At 33.0% G+C, this 16,924-nt stretch overlaps 1 protein-coding gene across 3 annotated transcripts in view; it reads right to left on the bottom strand.

Annotated features, from left to right (window-relative positions):
- Nucleotides 1-16,924, bottom strand: part of SCAF8 (SR-related CTD associated factor 8) — a 210,797-nt gene that overhangs the window by 113,704 nt on the left and 80,169 nt on the right. For all 3 annotated transcript variants that reach the window (XM_044671741.1, XM_044671740.1, XR_006506054.1), the window contains exons 10-15: nucleotides 11,457-11,588; nucleotides 11,132-11,244; nucleotides 9,601-9,794; nucleotides 6,709-6,809; nucleotides 1,624-1,737; nucleotides 1,106-1,262 (exon numbers count right to left, since the gene is read on the bottom strand). In XM_044671741.1, coding sequence (XP_044527676.1) covers nucleotides 1,106-1,262; nucleotides 1,624-1,737; nucleotides 6,709-6,809; nucleotides 9,601-9,794; nucleotides 11,132-11,244; nucleotides 11,457-11,588 — 811 coding nt within the window. The remainder of the gene's footprint in view (nucleotides 1-1,105; nucleotides 1,263-1,623; nucleotides 1,738-6,708; nucleotides 6,810-9,600; nucleotides 9,795-11,131; nucleotides 11,245-11,456; nucleotides 11,589-16,924) is intronic.

Below are 16,924 nucleotides of genomic sequence, written 5' to 3'. Positions count from 1 at the left end.
ATATATATATCTTTATTCTGGAGAAGACTAATATGATAGTTTTTTCAAAATATTCCATGTGGAAGAAGGTTCCAATTTATCCCTTGCTGCTTTGTGGGACAGAAATTAATATGAAAGTTACCGGAAAATGGGTGTCTCTGCAGGAAACAACTCTAACAACAACTGGAATTAGACAATTAGCTAACCTATCAAGTATGATTATGAGCTTCCCCCTTCCCTTTCCTGGAGGTGATCAAGCAAAAGTTTCATGATCTTTGCTTAGGGATTCCTTGTAAAAGAAGACTCCTACTTGGGATAAAAAAAAAAAAAGTAGTACAGTGATACCTCGCCTATCTCAGGAATTATGTTCCAGAGACCCTGACAACAGGTAAAAATCCATGAAGTAGAAGCATTATATTTATTTTATTATTTATATATATTTAAAGGCTTTATAAACCCCTCTTACACTCTTATAAAAGCATTGAGCCAATCAGTGCACAGGATACAGAACACAGAGTTGTGGTTGGTTGCCTTTTATTCTATTAGTCAAAACAGAAATGGCCACTTTGCACTAAGCCGTGCACAATCTCACAAAAGCAAACTTGCGCAAGCGGTAGTGGCACACTGCATTTCCATTGTGTATAGTACAGTATTCATCCAAAAAATCCTGCGATATAATGAAAACTCCGCGATACAGAATTAGGTATATACATTTTTTTAAAACAGTGAAGCTACAATAAGTGAACCGGGATATTGTGAGGGATAACTGTTCTTGATTACATCTGAGATCTCTTCTAACTAAAAGTTTATTGGTCTTGTAAAGGTAAACAAAAGCAATACAACTTATGCTATTTAAAAAAAAAAAGACAGAGAGAGAGAGATTTGAGCCAAACATACACTACATTTGTAAAAATTACATTTAAACTATTTTGCTACATCTTAAAATTTCCAAATTAACAGTGCAGGGAAAACCTTTAAACTTTGCTAATGTAAAACTGTACCTAATCTTTTGGAATACTCTATACATCATGGTATAGCCAAGAAAAATAATTTCAAATGTGTCCTGCTCAATGTGCTTTCAATTGTTAAGGCTATCTGGAACCAAAGTATTTAGAAGAATTCTTACCACTATTTACGGTCTCCTGATCAATCATGCCTCCTTCTGCAAAGCCATCTAAGTCATCCACCTTTACTTTCTCCCATGGTATATAAGTAACTCCAAGATCTACATCCCAGAACTGTTTATATTCTGTTTTTACACCTTTGTTTAAAGCCCAAGCAATCTGTAAAAACAAACAACTAGTTTATTTTTGTGTTTACATATGTAAATATCTAAAAAGTATTTCTAATATTAAAATCTGACTTGTACAAAGGGCAAATTATTGTATTGTTTTGCACATTGGTCTCATTTTTCTCCTCAAATGTGCTTGAATAAAACCAAAAGACAGTCTATAATTACTATTACCACTGCAAGGAGCAAATCTCTGCCACAGGTGGACTTTCAGAGGTTCAGAAGGACATCAGATGATTCCCAAGTAGAATTGCAGTACTTTAGGTTGACCAGAGATAATAAAACCAAGGAAAGTTAAGCTGCTGATAAAGGGGCCCCCTTATTGTTCTTTCATGACTACAAAAATGTCTTACCTTTATAACTTTGGACCCAATTTTATAAGATCCAGAACTAAGTTTTTGAAGTGCTCGATAGGAATCCTGTCGATGAACCATACAGACATAAGCACAGCCTCTTGGAGGAATCATCTAGAGGAAAAAGCAAAAGAAAACAAAAAACCCCACTGTTATGCTAAATTACAAAAGGGTTATGAGAAAGGAGGACAGAGAAAGAGAATTCTTTAGCAATCTATAGTTATTAATATCTTAACATGAAAATGGAGGAGAGGACTCATTGATATTAATTATCCTGGAAAATGTTTTAAAAAAGTGCCATTTCCGAAGATGAGATACTTGAGGTTCAGACTATATGTATCCTTTTTCTTATCACTTTAAAGAAACATAAATTGTTACAGTAGAATTTATTTTTTTTAATATTTTAAGTATTTTGGGAACTAGCAAAATTCCTCATTAATTTATCTGTTAATAGTAATAACAAAAAATTTAGAATTATTACTCTCTTCTAAAAAATACAACCCTGTTTTCCAATATAATTTATATTTTTCAAAGTGTTTTTGAAGTGTTGTGTGGTCATGCATATAGGCTCAGGATACAAATTTCAAATCTTACTAAAAGCACTTTTGATCATGGCATATACTATATACTATCTCTTATCATATTAAGCAGATGAACTTTAATATGGAGATTTACAAAACTGCAAAGATGCTTTAGTTTTTCTGAGAAGACATAAAGAACACTAATCGCTCTTTACATTTCCTACTCCCTTAAAAAAAAATAAATGAAAAGTTTGCTTTGACAAATGAGAAAAACAAACAAACAAAAACTCTACAAAATTTCCCCAAAATCTCTTGATAGAAAATAACTAAGTTCTCATAATGGTATCAGGAAAACTATTTTTAAATATTCACATGTATAAGCCTTTCAATAATATAGACGGTAACCCATTTATGCTTGCCAATTACATGTAACCTCTTTTGCGAATCTTGAAATAAGTTCACTACAAAGGTCTTTCCCAAAATCCTGGGAGCCTTCCTCACATTCTATTAGCGTTGCAAAGGTAACAGTGAGGGACAAGGGCTACCTATCCCTTTTTCTGTCCACACGACCAGGCCATATTCTTTGAATCCCACACTTCTTCAATGGCATCCTTTATTCTGATTCAGAAGATAAAAGACTCAATTTGTGCTTGCATGATAATTTTTTAAAAAGCATTTGTCATTAGAGCAAAACATTGTCATAGAACCTTTCCTCCAACAGGGTGTCTCTCACTACATAGTCTGAAATTGCCTAAGATTAGTTGAAAGATAAAATACAGGAAAGATTTCTGGATGATAATCTGATGATTAATACCAGGTAAGGCATAAAAAAGGGAAAGATGCTTGAGAAAGGTGTTCACCACCATCATCATTGAGGAAGATGCAGCACAGAAGCAAAGCTGAAGATGGATTTTTTAATAGATGAGGTCTTGCAACTAACTTCTCTAAGTGGGTGACTTCATGCTGGTTGCATCAAGACCCATACCACTGCAGACACTTCTGGACGAGATCCATAAATGTAAAATCTAAATTAACCATCAGTATATGTCTTGGACAGACACTGCAATGGATAATAAGTTCGGCCCAGAATTAGAACAAAAAGAAGATATTGGACTAGAATGCCTTTCGGAAATTGTGAAGTTTTTTTAATGACCTCACACTTCTTCCTGAAATAACACCAATGTTTTTAATTCTAATCTTCTTCTGATGTTTTTCTAAGTCCTTAAATCATTAAACACATACTATAACCTTACCAAAATCTTCATAAACAAGAAGAGTTAATAAATAGATAATACAATTAAGAGACTATAAGGCATTATTAAATAAGAATTCCCATTTCACAGTCACTCATTTTGTAAAAATTCAGTTTGCGAGATGCTATTTTTAAACTTTTAAAAGAGATTATGATTAAGACTCCCATTATCAAGCATATTTGTGATTTGGCTTTAAGTTAAAGACAGGATTATCTTAGTTCTTAGTGATACAATTCAATTGTTAGGAGTTGGTTTTTACATTAACTCTTCCTCCAAGAATTAGGGGAACTATTCAATAATGTCAATTTACTAATTCCCAAAGCAAAAAGAGAGAAAGTAGAATGTAAAACTGTGGGAAATGTCTCTAATTTCAGAAACTAGTAAACATAAAAAGTCATACAAAGAAAAGCATAAAATAATTTTAAGATAGTAAAATAATTAAAAAAGAAAAATGTCTCAAAATCTTCCTGTTTTCAGGAAGGAACCTATATTTTAATAAAGAGATTTCATATAACAATAAAAGAAAATGTAAAATAAAATTTTATATAATCATCCAGTTTATGAATGCTAAGGAAGAAACAATAAGATATCTTTTGTAGCCAGCTAATTCAGACATTATAATTTATTTCACTGTATTCAGGTCTTAGGCTCACAGAATTTTGGAGTTAGAAGGAAAAAAAGAAGTCCAGGGAGGCTGATTTGCCCAGGGTTACATATCAAGGATTCAAATTCCGATATAGCTACTCTAAAATAATAATTCTCAGGAAAGATCTAGAAATATTAGTGTGTATGTAACACACATAGACATATACGTACATGGCATAGTCTTGCACTATAGCACTATTATGTGAAAACAAAAAACTAGAAACAAATTATTTGCAAATTTATAGTAGAAAGGTCAAACAAATTATAGCATATGAAATGGATTATTAATGTGTTAATTGTTAATGTGAATAAACTCAAAATCAGAGAAATATGGCAAGATTTGTATAAGAAATACAGAACAAGAAGCAAAAATGAAGTCAAAAGAACACTGTTACTAAAAACAAAGAATATAAAATAGTTAGGCAACAGAACTCTGGTCAAATATAATGATGAATGGTAGAACTATATAGTCCATTTCTATTAATAATCAATAAACAAACTTTTCAGGAAATATTCTTTGTGAAAGGATTTGTTTGCATGCCTGTGGGGAAGATATGGGCAGCATTGTAAAAGTGAAATTTGGGAGATGCCATCTTTAAGTATATATATATATATATATGTATTTTCTGGACACGGGGAAATTATCAAACTATATTTCCCGTGGTCCAACGGGTTTCCGGTTCCGGTTCTTTGGGCTTGGGGAGGCCTACGTCTCGATGCAGAGAAGAGTTTAAATCTCCTGGGTTAGGAGGGAGTGGCCTCTTAGCCAGCAGACTAGGGAGGAGACAGGAGACAATAATGGCGAGGGCGGTGGTTTTGATTTCTTACAAGCGCGTGGTCTAATAACTTTATCTATCAGCATGGCTTTAATTAAATTACTAATATATATATTTATAGCAGCCTTTATTATTTTTCATATTTATAGCATGAATGTTCAAAAGATCTTGGTCATAGTATGAATAAATATGATTTGAAAATGCATGTCTTTTGCATCAATAAAAAATATTGTTAAAGTAAAAGTGGCATACCCCCTTTAGGAAAATAAATCAAATTTGCAGCAAAAAAAAAAAAAAAAAAAAAAAAAAAAGGTAAAGATTAGTTCTATTTTTAACCTAAAATTTTATACAAAAGTATATAAAAGTACCTATTTCAAAAGAAGGTTTAGAAAAATTCATTGTACTTTTAGAATATCTAGATAGTTCCCATATAATCAGAGTACATTTCTAGACTAAGGAGTTAGGAGATAGAACATGTGATTTCATTGGTATAGAAAGGAAATTCCCTTCACTGATGCAGGTGAATGTTGTTTTCACAATTTATAATCTTAATAACTTGCCTAGACAAGTGAGAGGATAAATGACTTGTCTAGCACAAGTCAAAATAGAACCTTTGAACCCAAAGTCTTCCCAGCTCTAAGGCCACTCTCTATTAAATCAAGCTGCTTCTCTTAGAAATCATCTCAGAAAACAAACTCATTTCTTCATGAAACGATTATAACTGTGGTTATGCTGATGACCAAGTAATCTAAAAGAAAGGAACCAGAGATGACTCAACATGCAATAGAAACAAAAGAACTATAAACCTTTAAAGTAAAGATGATACCATCTTTTGGATTTGTCATCCAAATATTATTAAATGAATATAAATACTTGGTAAATCATAACATACAAAGGATCTCAATGCACTCTTAAAATATATATGGAATATAATAGAATTCCAATAAACATTTTAGGTTCAGCAACGATTATGTCTGCCCACTAAGAACATCAAAGAAAGAGATGGATGCCCTTGATCTCTTTTTAAAAAAAATTAAACAAAAACAAAAACAACCTTTCCAAAGACAATACAAACGCCAAGGTTTATCATTGAAAGATTATCATAGCAACATTACAAATAATTTAAAAATAAGATGAGCAAATATGGGGAAAATAATGAAAGGAAAAATATTCCTGCAATAATGCAAAGCAAAAAGGAATAGATCCAGAAATAAAATACATACAATCATCATAGGAAAAATTAATAAAGAATCATGATGAAGATCAAAAAGGATGAACTGAAAAAAGTAGCTATGATACTTTATTTGTGAAAATTAATTTAAAATGCAAGTTAAGCCAATTTTCCTTTTTGTGTCAATGTTTTATCTTATAATTTCTAGCAAAATAAACTAATTTAATTAATCTAGTAACTTCTTTTTTATCAAGTCAAATTTCACTTTATCAAATAGTAAAGCCATATGAAATTATTCTATTCATAATAAAGCTTCCTTAAGCCTCAGGTACTCAATTTAGGTTGACTGATAATGACAGTATTTCACTTCAGGAAGTATTTTTGAAAAAGTTGACCCAACATTGTTCCTTTATTTCTACAATCTTTTCTTCATTTTATCCAAATCAACACTTCTAGCTGCTCTGATACAAGACCAGATAAACATTGACAATTTACAATGCTTCTAAAATTAGAATGTGATAAAAACACTTAAAAGGACTTTCAAAATATCTCTCACAGAACAGCTAAGACATTAACTCAGTTATAATGCCATTCATGTTATCAGACACGGATTAAAAACGAAAGCTGAAAATGGAGTGTTAAATAAGCAATTATCAATGCAAAATGGGGGATGCTGGGGCAACCTTATGAATAATTGTGATTTGAAAATTAATACTTACATTGATGGATTCAATCTGTCCAAACTCTTCAAAAAGATTGGTTAAATCTTGCTGTGTAGCTTTCTTATCTACTTGACCAACCCAGAGAGTAGTACTACAGACTGAAAAGATAATCAAACAAATAGCTTGAATTTTTTGTGTTGTACAATTTTTATTTTTCAGTGATTTACAGGAATGAGTATAATTTCATTAGCATAGTGGCTTTCTTGGTAAGAATTCCACCAGTTCAATGGGCTATATAACTTTGTAGGTAAATCCTAGTAAGTCCTAAGTACTTTCCTTGGACAAATAGAAGTTAATAAGCTTATTTGAGCCTAGATATCCTTATCTATCAGCCAAATGCTTTATTTGCTACATCAATGGCTTTTTAGTAGTTCATATAATTTCTTAAAAGGCCAATAGTGGCAAAATGTAAAAAATATTTAAAATTTCAATTATTCTTTTTTTATACATTTGACATTTAGGATTAAGTTGGAACCCAGGAATTTGAGCATGTGTCCCCAACAAATTTGCTACTATAGTCAATCTCCATCTGCTACATTTTACACACTAAAGAGCAACATGATCCTATCTTTTTCTTAATTTGGGCAAAAGTTCAAAATTTAATTATAAATGAATTACAACTTTGTTCAGGCAGAGACAATGCTGACTTTAGGAATAAAAAGTGGTTCTCCGAGGCAGGGAGATTTGGGCTCATGACCCACTTCTGACACTCACTCTGACTTTGGGGAAGAAACCTATCAGCACCTTAGACAACTCTCTAAGACCATAAATTACAGAATAATATATGTTCTGGACTGGTAGAGAGATTCCTCATTGGAATTCCTTATACCAATAAATCCATACTTCTTGTAAAAAAATTTTTTTAAATAAGCAAAAACAAATATTTAAACATTTAGTACGAGGTAATAAATCACACGGATGGCAAATTCATTCATATTGTTAAAGATGTGAACTTCTGCGTAAATTTTCTTTAATGTTCAAATTGCTCTATGATTTTAAAGATGTGGTTCCAATATATCATAACTAATCCATGCCTGGTCATTCTTTGATTCTTGTCAGTATCTTCCCCTGTGTTCTTCAAAGGGGCCCAACCTAATGTGCTAATGTGCTCTTGAATTTTCTTGACAACATACAGATTTCAGTGAAGGCTACAGACTGCGCAATAAATCAAAAAACAAGTTTTTCTTTGACTGTTAGCTTTAGGAAAGGCAGACGGGATACAAGTACAAAAAATTAAACTTTAAATGTTAATCATAACACATTCTGAACATTCTATCGTGGCCCTCATATTTCACGGGTTACTGACAAACTAGAGTTTATTCCAAAGTATTATGAGGATGGTGAAGGGACTCAAAACCTTATCATGTGAAGACTGGATAAAGGAAGTAAAAAGTCTGTACCAGAAAAAATAAGACTCATGGAGGAATATAAATGTGTTCTCAAAATACATCTGAAGTACCATAGAGATTAAGAAATGGGCTTTGAATTTATTGGACCATCAAGAGGATACTTAGGAAGAAGTTACACAGAAGTCTATTTTACTTCAATATAAGGAAATAATTTCAGTTAATAATTAAATTATATGCCCTGGGAGAGTAGGGAATTTGCTGTCATTTTAGGAAACTGTGGCAGGATGCTAAATATGGAATTCATGTTTTGAGTAGAGATTGTATTAGATGACCTCTCAGGTCTTTTACAACCCTGAAATCACCATGACTACATAATATGATCTTCAATTAATCAATAAATCAAAGGCATTTATTAAGCACTTACTAAGTATTAGACAAAAGTACTAGTACAGTATACAATAAAGGGAAAGGTGATAACCAATGATGAAACCTAGGAGAAGGGTAGAGTTGGGATTATCTAAAAGCCAAATTTCTTCCCATCCTACACTATAAAATCAAACAATCAAATCAGACAATCAAAAGGAAAGTGTATTTGAACTCCAGAAATTCAAAATAAAGGTCTCAGGTTGACTAAAAACTATTTAAAATGTATTCAAAATTCATTAAAAAAGTTTTTTCTCTTTTTATTCCAAAAGAGAAGAAAGTAACATGGACTTGCCCTTGTCATAAATAGGAGAGCCAATAGAAAGACTCGGTGCTTTGCCTTTATCAAAGATTGTCAATTTCCTAAGGGCTGGTCTTGAATCTAAAATTTATTGCCACCCACTTCTAGGATAAAACCCTTAATAATATTTTTAATTGTATGTGTGCTTATTAACCCGTAGTGATTTCTTGTTTGCTATATGAATACTAGCTACTCTATTAGTCATCCATCAAGGCATAGTTTATTTTGTTTCTATGAGAAAAGCATACTATTATCTTAGTAGTTTCTCACATGAACAAAAAAATAATAAAACAGTGTCCTTTAACAAGACTAGGAAGAGAATCTAAGGTACAATGAAAAGAATTCAAATTTAGGGAAACTATTCTGTAACATGGGAGTTTGTATAACATGGTTATTTTTTATAAAAAATTTCTTAATAGAGACTGCTGTTGAGAAAAGAAAGGTAAATTTAAAATATTTTACATTATAATTCTTTGACTCTGTACAACCTGTTTTTGATCCTAGACTGTTTTCTAAATTGCATTTATGAATTTTAAGAAAAATTGTGCAATACTAAGAAATCAGAGGTAACTACGAGAGAAGATGTTAGAAAGCCATGTTTCTTTATATTATCCCAATAATATGGGAAGTAAAATATGATCTTGGAGGAGACTGCTTATTACTTTTTCTTTTCCTATGTTACCATAGTTATTACTTGTAGATTTAAAAATTATCAGTCAAATGAATAGTCAGTAATAGAATTTCACTGTGGAAAAGAATTCTCTGGTTTTCACTAAAGGTAAAGAATCTAGGAATATATGAGTAGATGATATTTACCACTTAATGTTTTAGATCGGATCGGAGGCAATCCTTTTTTCTGTCTTTCTTTCTCTCTTTCCCTAGCTCTTCTTTCACTAGAGTATGAACGGGAAGATTTTCTTTTTCTTTCTCTAGAACGTGAGCGTGATCGCTTCCTGTGTTTGCGTTTTCTAGAACCAGACCTTGACCTGGACCTTCGTTTTCTTGGTGACCTATAAAGAAATATATACACATATATATACGTTTTAGAGTATCTTACATAAGTTCTACTGGTAGAAGCTAAGATTTCAGGAGATAAGGATGGTAGGACTAACACTACTGCCTTGGTCGTTGTGCATTTTCCATTATAAGTCAGTCTCAAAAGTCCTTATGAAATTTCTATGCCAAAATTCATAATTTCTCCTATCCTACATTCAGCTATAAACCAACTAATCCCAAAGCTGTCTTCTGTGAGACAAGTTTGGTGGGGAAAAGTGAAACATGGTATTTATCCAAGTTCTTCACCTCTTTTGTCTCTCTTTCACATTATTCCTGGTAAGACAGCACTGCTGGGATGGGGGATAGTCAATCAGAAAAAATGATAAATATATCACTGGCAAGGATCAGGAGATAATGATTGTACTAACTGTTAGAATACTAGATTAGAGGTCAGAGGATCTGGATCTGAAGTTCATCTCTGTTTATTCATAAGATCAGCAAAATAGATTAGAAGATTGGTAAAATTCTTTCTGGCTCTAAATTCTCTGATTCTAATAGACCAATGCTATTTCTCTGAAGCCTAAAATGACATCTTACTGTCATCAAAAGCATTAGTAGGTGACTTATCATATAAACTTTTAACTTATTTAAGATTGCATGGCAATCTGATTATAATAACTAAATATCACTTCTTAAGTAAGTTCAGTTCATCAGCTTTTCAGTCCTGTGCAACTTAATTTGAAATCAGCAAGACGAGTCTTCCTGACTCCAGGACTAGTATTGTCTGCATCACCTAGCTGCCTTCATAAATAAGTACTATTCCTTTTATCCCCAATTGGTAGTTAACTTAGTATAATTCTGCAAAATCAAATTAATCAGATAAAGTCCCAAGTAATACTTTGTTCTGTGACTTAATATAATCAATAGGCTTATTAAAAAATCTTTAAGGGGCAGCTGGGTAGCTCAGTGGACTAACAGGCCTAGAGACAGGAGGTCCTAGGTTCAAATCCAGCCTCAGACACTTCCCAGCTGTGTGACCCTGGGCAAGTCACTTGACCCCCATTGCCCACCCTTACCACTCTTCCACCTAGGAGCCAATACACAGAAATTAAGGGTTAAAAAAAAAATCTTTAATTATATTTTCATGAAAGTTACTTTTTCAGTAGCAGAAAATGTTTACAAATCAGTTCCAAAAATTTGTATAATAGCATCATTTTACTTAGTTCTGAAAGAATTGAAAATTGAAGAAAAGGATGTTGTGTCAAAACAGTAATATCCTTTCATCTTAGTAAAAGCACAAAGACTTAAAGCACAAATGCCCATTTCCAAAGATTAAGAATTCTGAAAAAACCTTGAACGAGATCTTGAATGCGTTCTTGACCTAGAGCGAATAGGCACTTTCTTTTCTTCTTGCTCAAAGACCTCTTCTTCAGCAACATCTTGTCCTTCATCTAGTTCCATATCCTTGGAACAGAAAAAGAACAAAAAAAGTCAGCAAAAGAAAATATCCTGACAATATTCAAAGCAAACTGTATGCCAAAGATAACAGCCTTAAGAATTATTTGTCGAAAGCAAAAACTTGCCATTTCTAAAGTTATCTTTTAGGAGTATACTTAAAAGTTGTAGCATTCTTTATAACACAAAGCAGAAATCCTAGATCATGAATTAAGTTTTACCTGTTGCTGAATATCTATAGAATCATCCAAATTTGTCTCAGGTTCAAGGAACTGTTGTTGGCTACTTCCCTGTGATGGTGATGCAGAGTGCTCTGAACCAAAAGTACTCTCTGGATTCTCCTGAGTGGTTACCTATTGAAAAAAAGTTAAGACACAGTGACAAAAGTCATCAAATTACAATCTGACTAATGGTCATAAACATATATGGGATAAAAGAGATTTCCTAATAAGGAAACAAGATTTTATTAAGTGCTTTTTTATGCTCCAGGCAATGCGCTAAGTACTTTTTAACTATTATTTCATTAGATTCTCACAACAATCTAGGAAGTAGATGCTATTATTATCTCCATTTTACAAGTGAACAGCTTGAGTCAGACAAAGGTTAAATGATTTACCCAGAGCTTAAAAACTAGTAAATGTCAGATGTTTCTAGGCAGCGATTGGGGGAGGCAAGACTGAAAGAGACCTATGGAGTTATCTAGTCAATTCTTCCCACAATATCATTGACAAGTTGACAGTCAACATTTCCCAAGGCAACACAACGCACTTTTGAACAGTCTTAATTTTGGGGAAATTTATAATAGTTCTGAAATTAAATTCCATAATTTCTACTTCATTGCTCCTAGTTCTGCCTTTTGGGGCCCTTCAGAATAAATCCAATCCTACAATACTGTATACATGCGCTTGACAGGTATTTAAAAAATACTTTTTGATTAAATCCATGAAAAGGTAACAGCCACACAGGCTTTTAAAATTTCTTCACACTACAAAGTGAATGTTGCTAAAATCTATTGAAGGTCACACAACCACACTAAGTGGGCTGGGGAAAAAGTGGTCCTCTATCCTCCTTTTGATCCTTCCAGTCATTTGCCAAGAATTCCTGCTCTCCCCATCTCAATATCACTCAAATGCCTTCTGTCCCTACCTCTTGCATCAATCCTATCATGATAAAGTGGACCTCCTTCTAAGGCCACCCCTTTACATATACAATTAATCCCATTCTGTCCTATCTTCTCTAGCAGATTGTCCCCTCTATGATTCCTCACTCTCTTACTTATCTTCAATCTCTTCCTGTCTACAGGTCCCTTCTCTACTGCCTCTTCCTATCCTTTGACAATGTTGATAATTCTCTTCCTTGAGTCTACATTTAGGTTTTCAGAAGACTATTTGCACATGATTCGTTTCGTCTAACTACACTTTTTAAATCTATTTTGCTAGATCTTCATCCAAGTCACATTTACTAATCACGTCTATACATTAGTTCACTTGGTGATCTTATCCAATTCTCAAGGATTCAATTATCTTCTCTAAAGATTTTCCAGTCTACTTTCCAGTCTTAACTTTCTACTTATCCATGCCTAACTCTGCTGACCTTTACTCTTACATCTCCAATTTCCTATTAAGACATCTTGAACTGGATGTCCTTTACACATCTCAAAACTCACCAAATGCAAAACAGAACTCATTACCTTTCCCCTGAAATGCCGGCCCCTTCCAGGTTTCTCTATTTCTCTAGAAAAGGCACTACCATCTTCCTGTCCTTAACTCCTTACTTACTTCCATCAGATCTAATATATTGATAAGGCCTGTTAACTTTGCTATTATAGCATCTTTCAAATCCCCTACACTTTCCCTTTTCCGATACTGCTACCACCTTGATATAGGCAATCATCTCATTCATGAACTATTGAAATAGCATGCCATCACGAGTCTCTCCCCACTCCAGTCTACTGACCAACCATATCACCTCCTACTTCAAACCATTTAAACTCCAATGGCATCTGATCACTTCTAGGATCAAACAGAAAATCTTCCATCTGATGTTCAAAGCCCTTCATCATCTATCACCTCACTACAACCTTTCTATTATTCTTACACTCTATACCAGTGGTTCCCAAACTTTTTTGGTCTACCACCCCCCTTTCCAGAAAAAATATTACTTAGCCCCCTGGAATTTAATTTTTTTTTTAATTTTAATAGCAATTAATAGGAAAGATAAATGCACCTGTGGCCATCACTGCTCCCCTGGATCGTTGCAGCACCCACCAGGGGGCGGTTGTGCCCACTTTGGGAATCACTGCTCAATACCATCTCCTTCCCCATTTAGTACTCAATTCAGTGATTGGACACTGTCTAGTTCTCTAAATAAGAGGATCCATCACTCAACTGTGGATATTTTCACTTGCTATTCTTCATGCCCAGAATGCTCTCCATGCTCGTGTACCATGTCTAAGTCAGTGAAGAACAGGGTATATGTTTACTATCTCCTTTTCACTTCTCCATGGGGATCCAATATAGCATTCTATATACTGTAGTAATATTTTATAGAATGCAATTTGAACAGACTAGTTATGTATATAATTGGAACAAGTTGGGGGGGGGGGGGAAGGTCCAATTATAACCTTTAGGAAGGGCAAACTGAGGGAAATAGGAAAATAGCCATGAAAAACATAAAATTACACTGATATATATCTAACTAGAAAAAATAGCTCCCTAGTAATTATTTTCATTATTCAGCAGAAATCAGGGAAATAGCAATGTTATAAAAAAAAATTCTCATTCATTTTACATAACAATGTTTAAATTCATATCTGATACCAAGTGTCCCAAAAGTATTAGTGTCATATTAAGCTATTAAAGCGTAATACTGGGGACAGCTGGGTAGCTCAGTGGATTGGGAGCTAGGCCTAGAGATGGGAGGTCCTAAGTTCAAATTTGGCCTCAGATACTTCCTAGCAGTGTGACCCTGGGCCAGTCATTTAACCCTGACTGCCTAGCTCTTAGTACTCTTTGGTTCCAAGGCAGACATCAAGGGTTTAAAAAAAAAAGTTTAATACCTTTAAGCAGTGATGGGCAAACTATTCCCAGAAGGCCAGATCCAGGTGGTAGTTTGCCCATCACTGCCTTAAGCAATTCCTTAATTACTACATCTGGATGTGGGGACGTAGGAATTAGGGAATTACTTAAGGCAGTGATGGGCAAACTATGGCCTGGATCTGGCCTGCAGGGAATAGTTTGCCCATCACTGCCTTTAAGGAATAAAAACTTATTTACCTTCAACAGAATTAGATCTATGGTTGTATGTTGTTAATAGTATGTAATATATTATTAATATTATCATATACCTCCTTTACTATTATTGCATATGTTGTATATTATATTATATACTGTCAAATACAACAGGGAAGATAAAAAGTGCTGTCATACATAAGCAAAGGCCCAATTAAAGATAACATACATTTGCAGTAGACTCACTTTATGTGGTCATAGCTTATTTTAATTTAGTATCATTCAGCCTCATTCAAGAAGTAGATATTACTAATAGTATCTAATATTCATGTTAGATACAAATGTAAATATTCACTACAGAATTTTGATAATATTTCAAATACTGTACTTAAAGAATGAAACCTCATCAATAAGATAGCATCCATTTTCAAATAAAAGAACAAAGGTGCCACTTCTTTTTTTCTCCCTGAAACTTTTCTGATTTACTAATCTGACATCACTAGGATAACATGTCCATTTTTCTATATTAATGTAACTTATATTTTAAAGTTCAGAAAGAAATACTAAAATAATTTAGATTGTGCAGATTCCCAAGTTAAATGATTAATAAGTAAATGTGAATTAATGTTAAAGAGGAAGGAAAATGTAGCACTGTGATCAAGACAAATGAATCTATGATGATATTCATCACTGAAAAGACTATTAAGAACAAAAATTACTTTCTTAGATATTATAAGTATGACTAAAACCACCTAACACTAAAAATAAGCTAAAAATACACAAGAGGATATTGCTAGGAAATAACTTAAGTTTTTCAAATAACAAAAGCTAGTCTTGCTCCTGAGCAAGTATGAAAGAATTTAAATTAAGGTTTCATGATCATCTTCTCTAACAGACTCATTTTAGAAATGAGCAACTTTGGTCCAGAAGATAAATTACTTTCTCAAGGTCAAAAAGTTTAGGAAGACTTAGAATTGATTTCCTAACTTATATACTAATGTTCTACTAGAACCTGTTAATGTATCAGAATTTAAATTATTAGATGGTCTAATAAATGGATGAAGACTCTAAAAACTAAAGAAAAAAGTCAAATTTAAGATTGTTTTAAATTTAGTTTTAAAATATTCATATTAATAACATGTATAGTTTAGTGTTAGTTTAATAGGTTATTAAAATACTTGTCAAAGTTAATTGATGACTACTCAGTGAGACAATCTAAATGGAAGATGATAAACACAGATGTGGCCTATTAAACCAAATATATCAGAGCAGTCCAGGCACATTAAAAGGCAATACAAAATTTTCTTCAGGTTTAGAAGACTGGTTTAAATAAAATGGACTATCACTAATTTTTTTTTGTTGCGATATGACATCTGATTCAATTTTTCAAATTTAATTGCCCTATCCAAAATCACCAATGATCTTTATTTGCCAAATGATCTTTCCTCAATCCTTACACCTCCTATAGGTTACACTCTCTACTCTGTTTTTGTGATTCTGTGTTTTGACTGCATTCACATCATTCAGATGTCGCTCCTTCTGTCCTTAAAAGCTATCCCTCATAATAGAATCTTTTTTTTAAATTTCAGCAGATTAAATGCAATGTCCCATACCTGAGAAACCCAAACTTTGCATAAGAGCAGAGAGGGTAATAGGAAGAATGGAGGTGCACACTTCACTTCTGGATCCAGAACTGGTCTTTGTAAGTTTAGAACACTGAATCTTAATTGTTCTGTGGTCGTTCTTTCTACTTACTTTATTGTAATCACTTTTTACAACATTGTTTTCCTGCTTCTGTTTACTTCATTTTCTATTTGTATGGCATATCTTTTCATACTTATATTATTCATCATGCTTATTATTTTAGTATAGTAATTTTCTATTATATGCATGTATCACAATCTGTTCAGTCATTCCCTAATTTGATGGGTATTTACTTTGTTTCCAGTTTTTAGTTACCACAAAAACTGCTGCTATGTTTGGTATATATGGAGCCTTTTTTTAGTCAGTCAATTATGTATCCTAAATGTATCTGTTTTTAATGCATAATTTCTATCATTAGAATTTAAGATCCTGGAGGACAGGAACTACAGAACACTTCTGGAACAAAGTAATCAATTATGGAATGATTTTCACCTAAGCTATTACTAGGTAGAGACACTAGAAAGTTGTAAATATTTCTGACACCTAAAGTTTGTCTTTTTTCCCCTCCAAATGGGGATCTTTCAAAAACTGTAAAGTAATCATATGAATACAAGTTAATCTTCTTCCTCCTATTATGAGGAAGGAGAGGATAAGAGCAGTCAAATCCTCTCCGTCCTTATAACACTGAGCAGTCATGTTACATATGGGTGCCTCTTAGAAGAGAGTCATTTGTTAGTCAAAATGGAATTTGGTTACTTAATAGAGCCTTGTAAGCAGTTATCAGAATAGATTAAGTTTTCTGAGAATGTTGGAGA

This window comes from Gracilinanus agilis, chromosome 4, assembly GCF_016433145.1.
Source record: "Gracilinanus agilis isolate LMUSP501 chromosome 4, AgileGrace, whole genome shotgun sequence".
NCBI classification, from domain to species: Eukaryota; Metazoa; Chordata; class Mammalia; order Didelphimorphia; family Didelphidae; genus Gracilinanus; species Gracilinanus agilis.
This window is presented reverse-complemented; position numbering and strand designations above follow the sequence as displayed.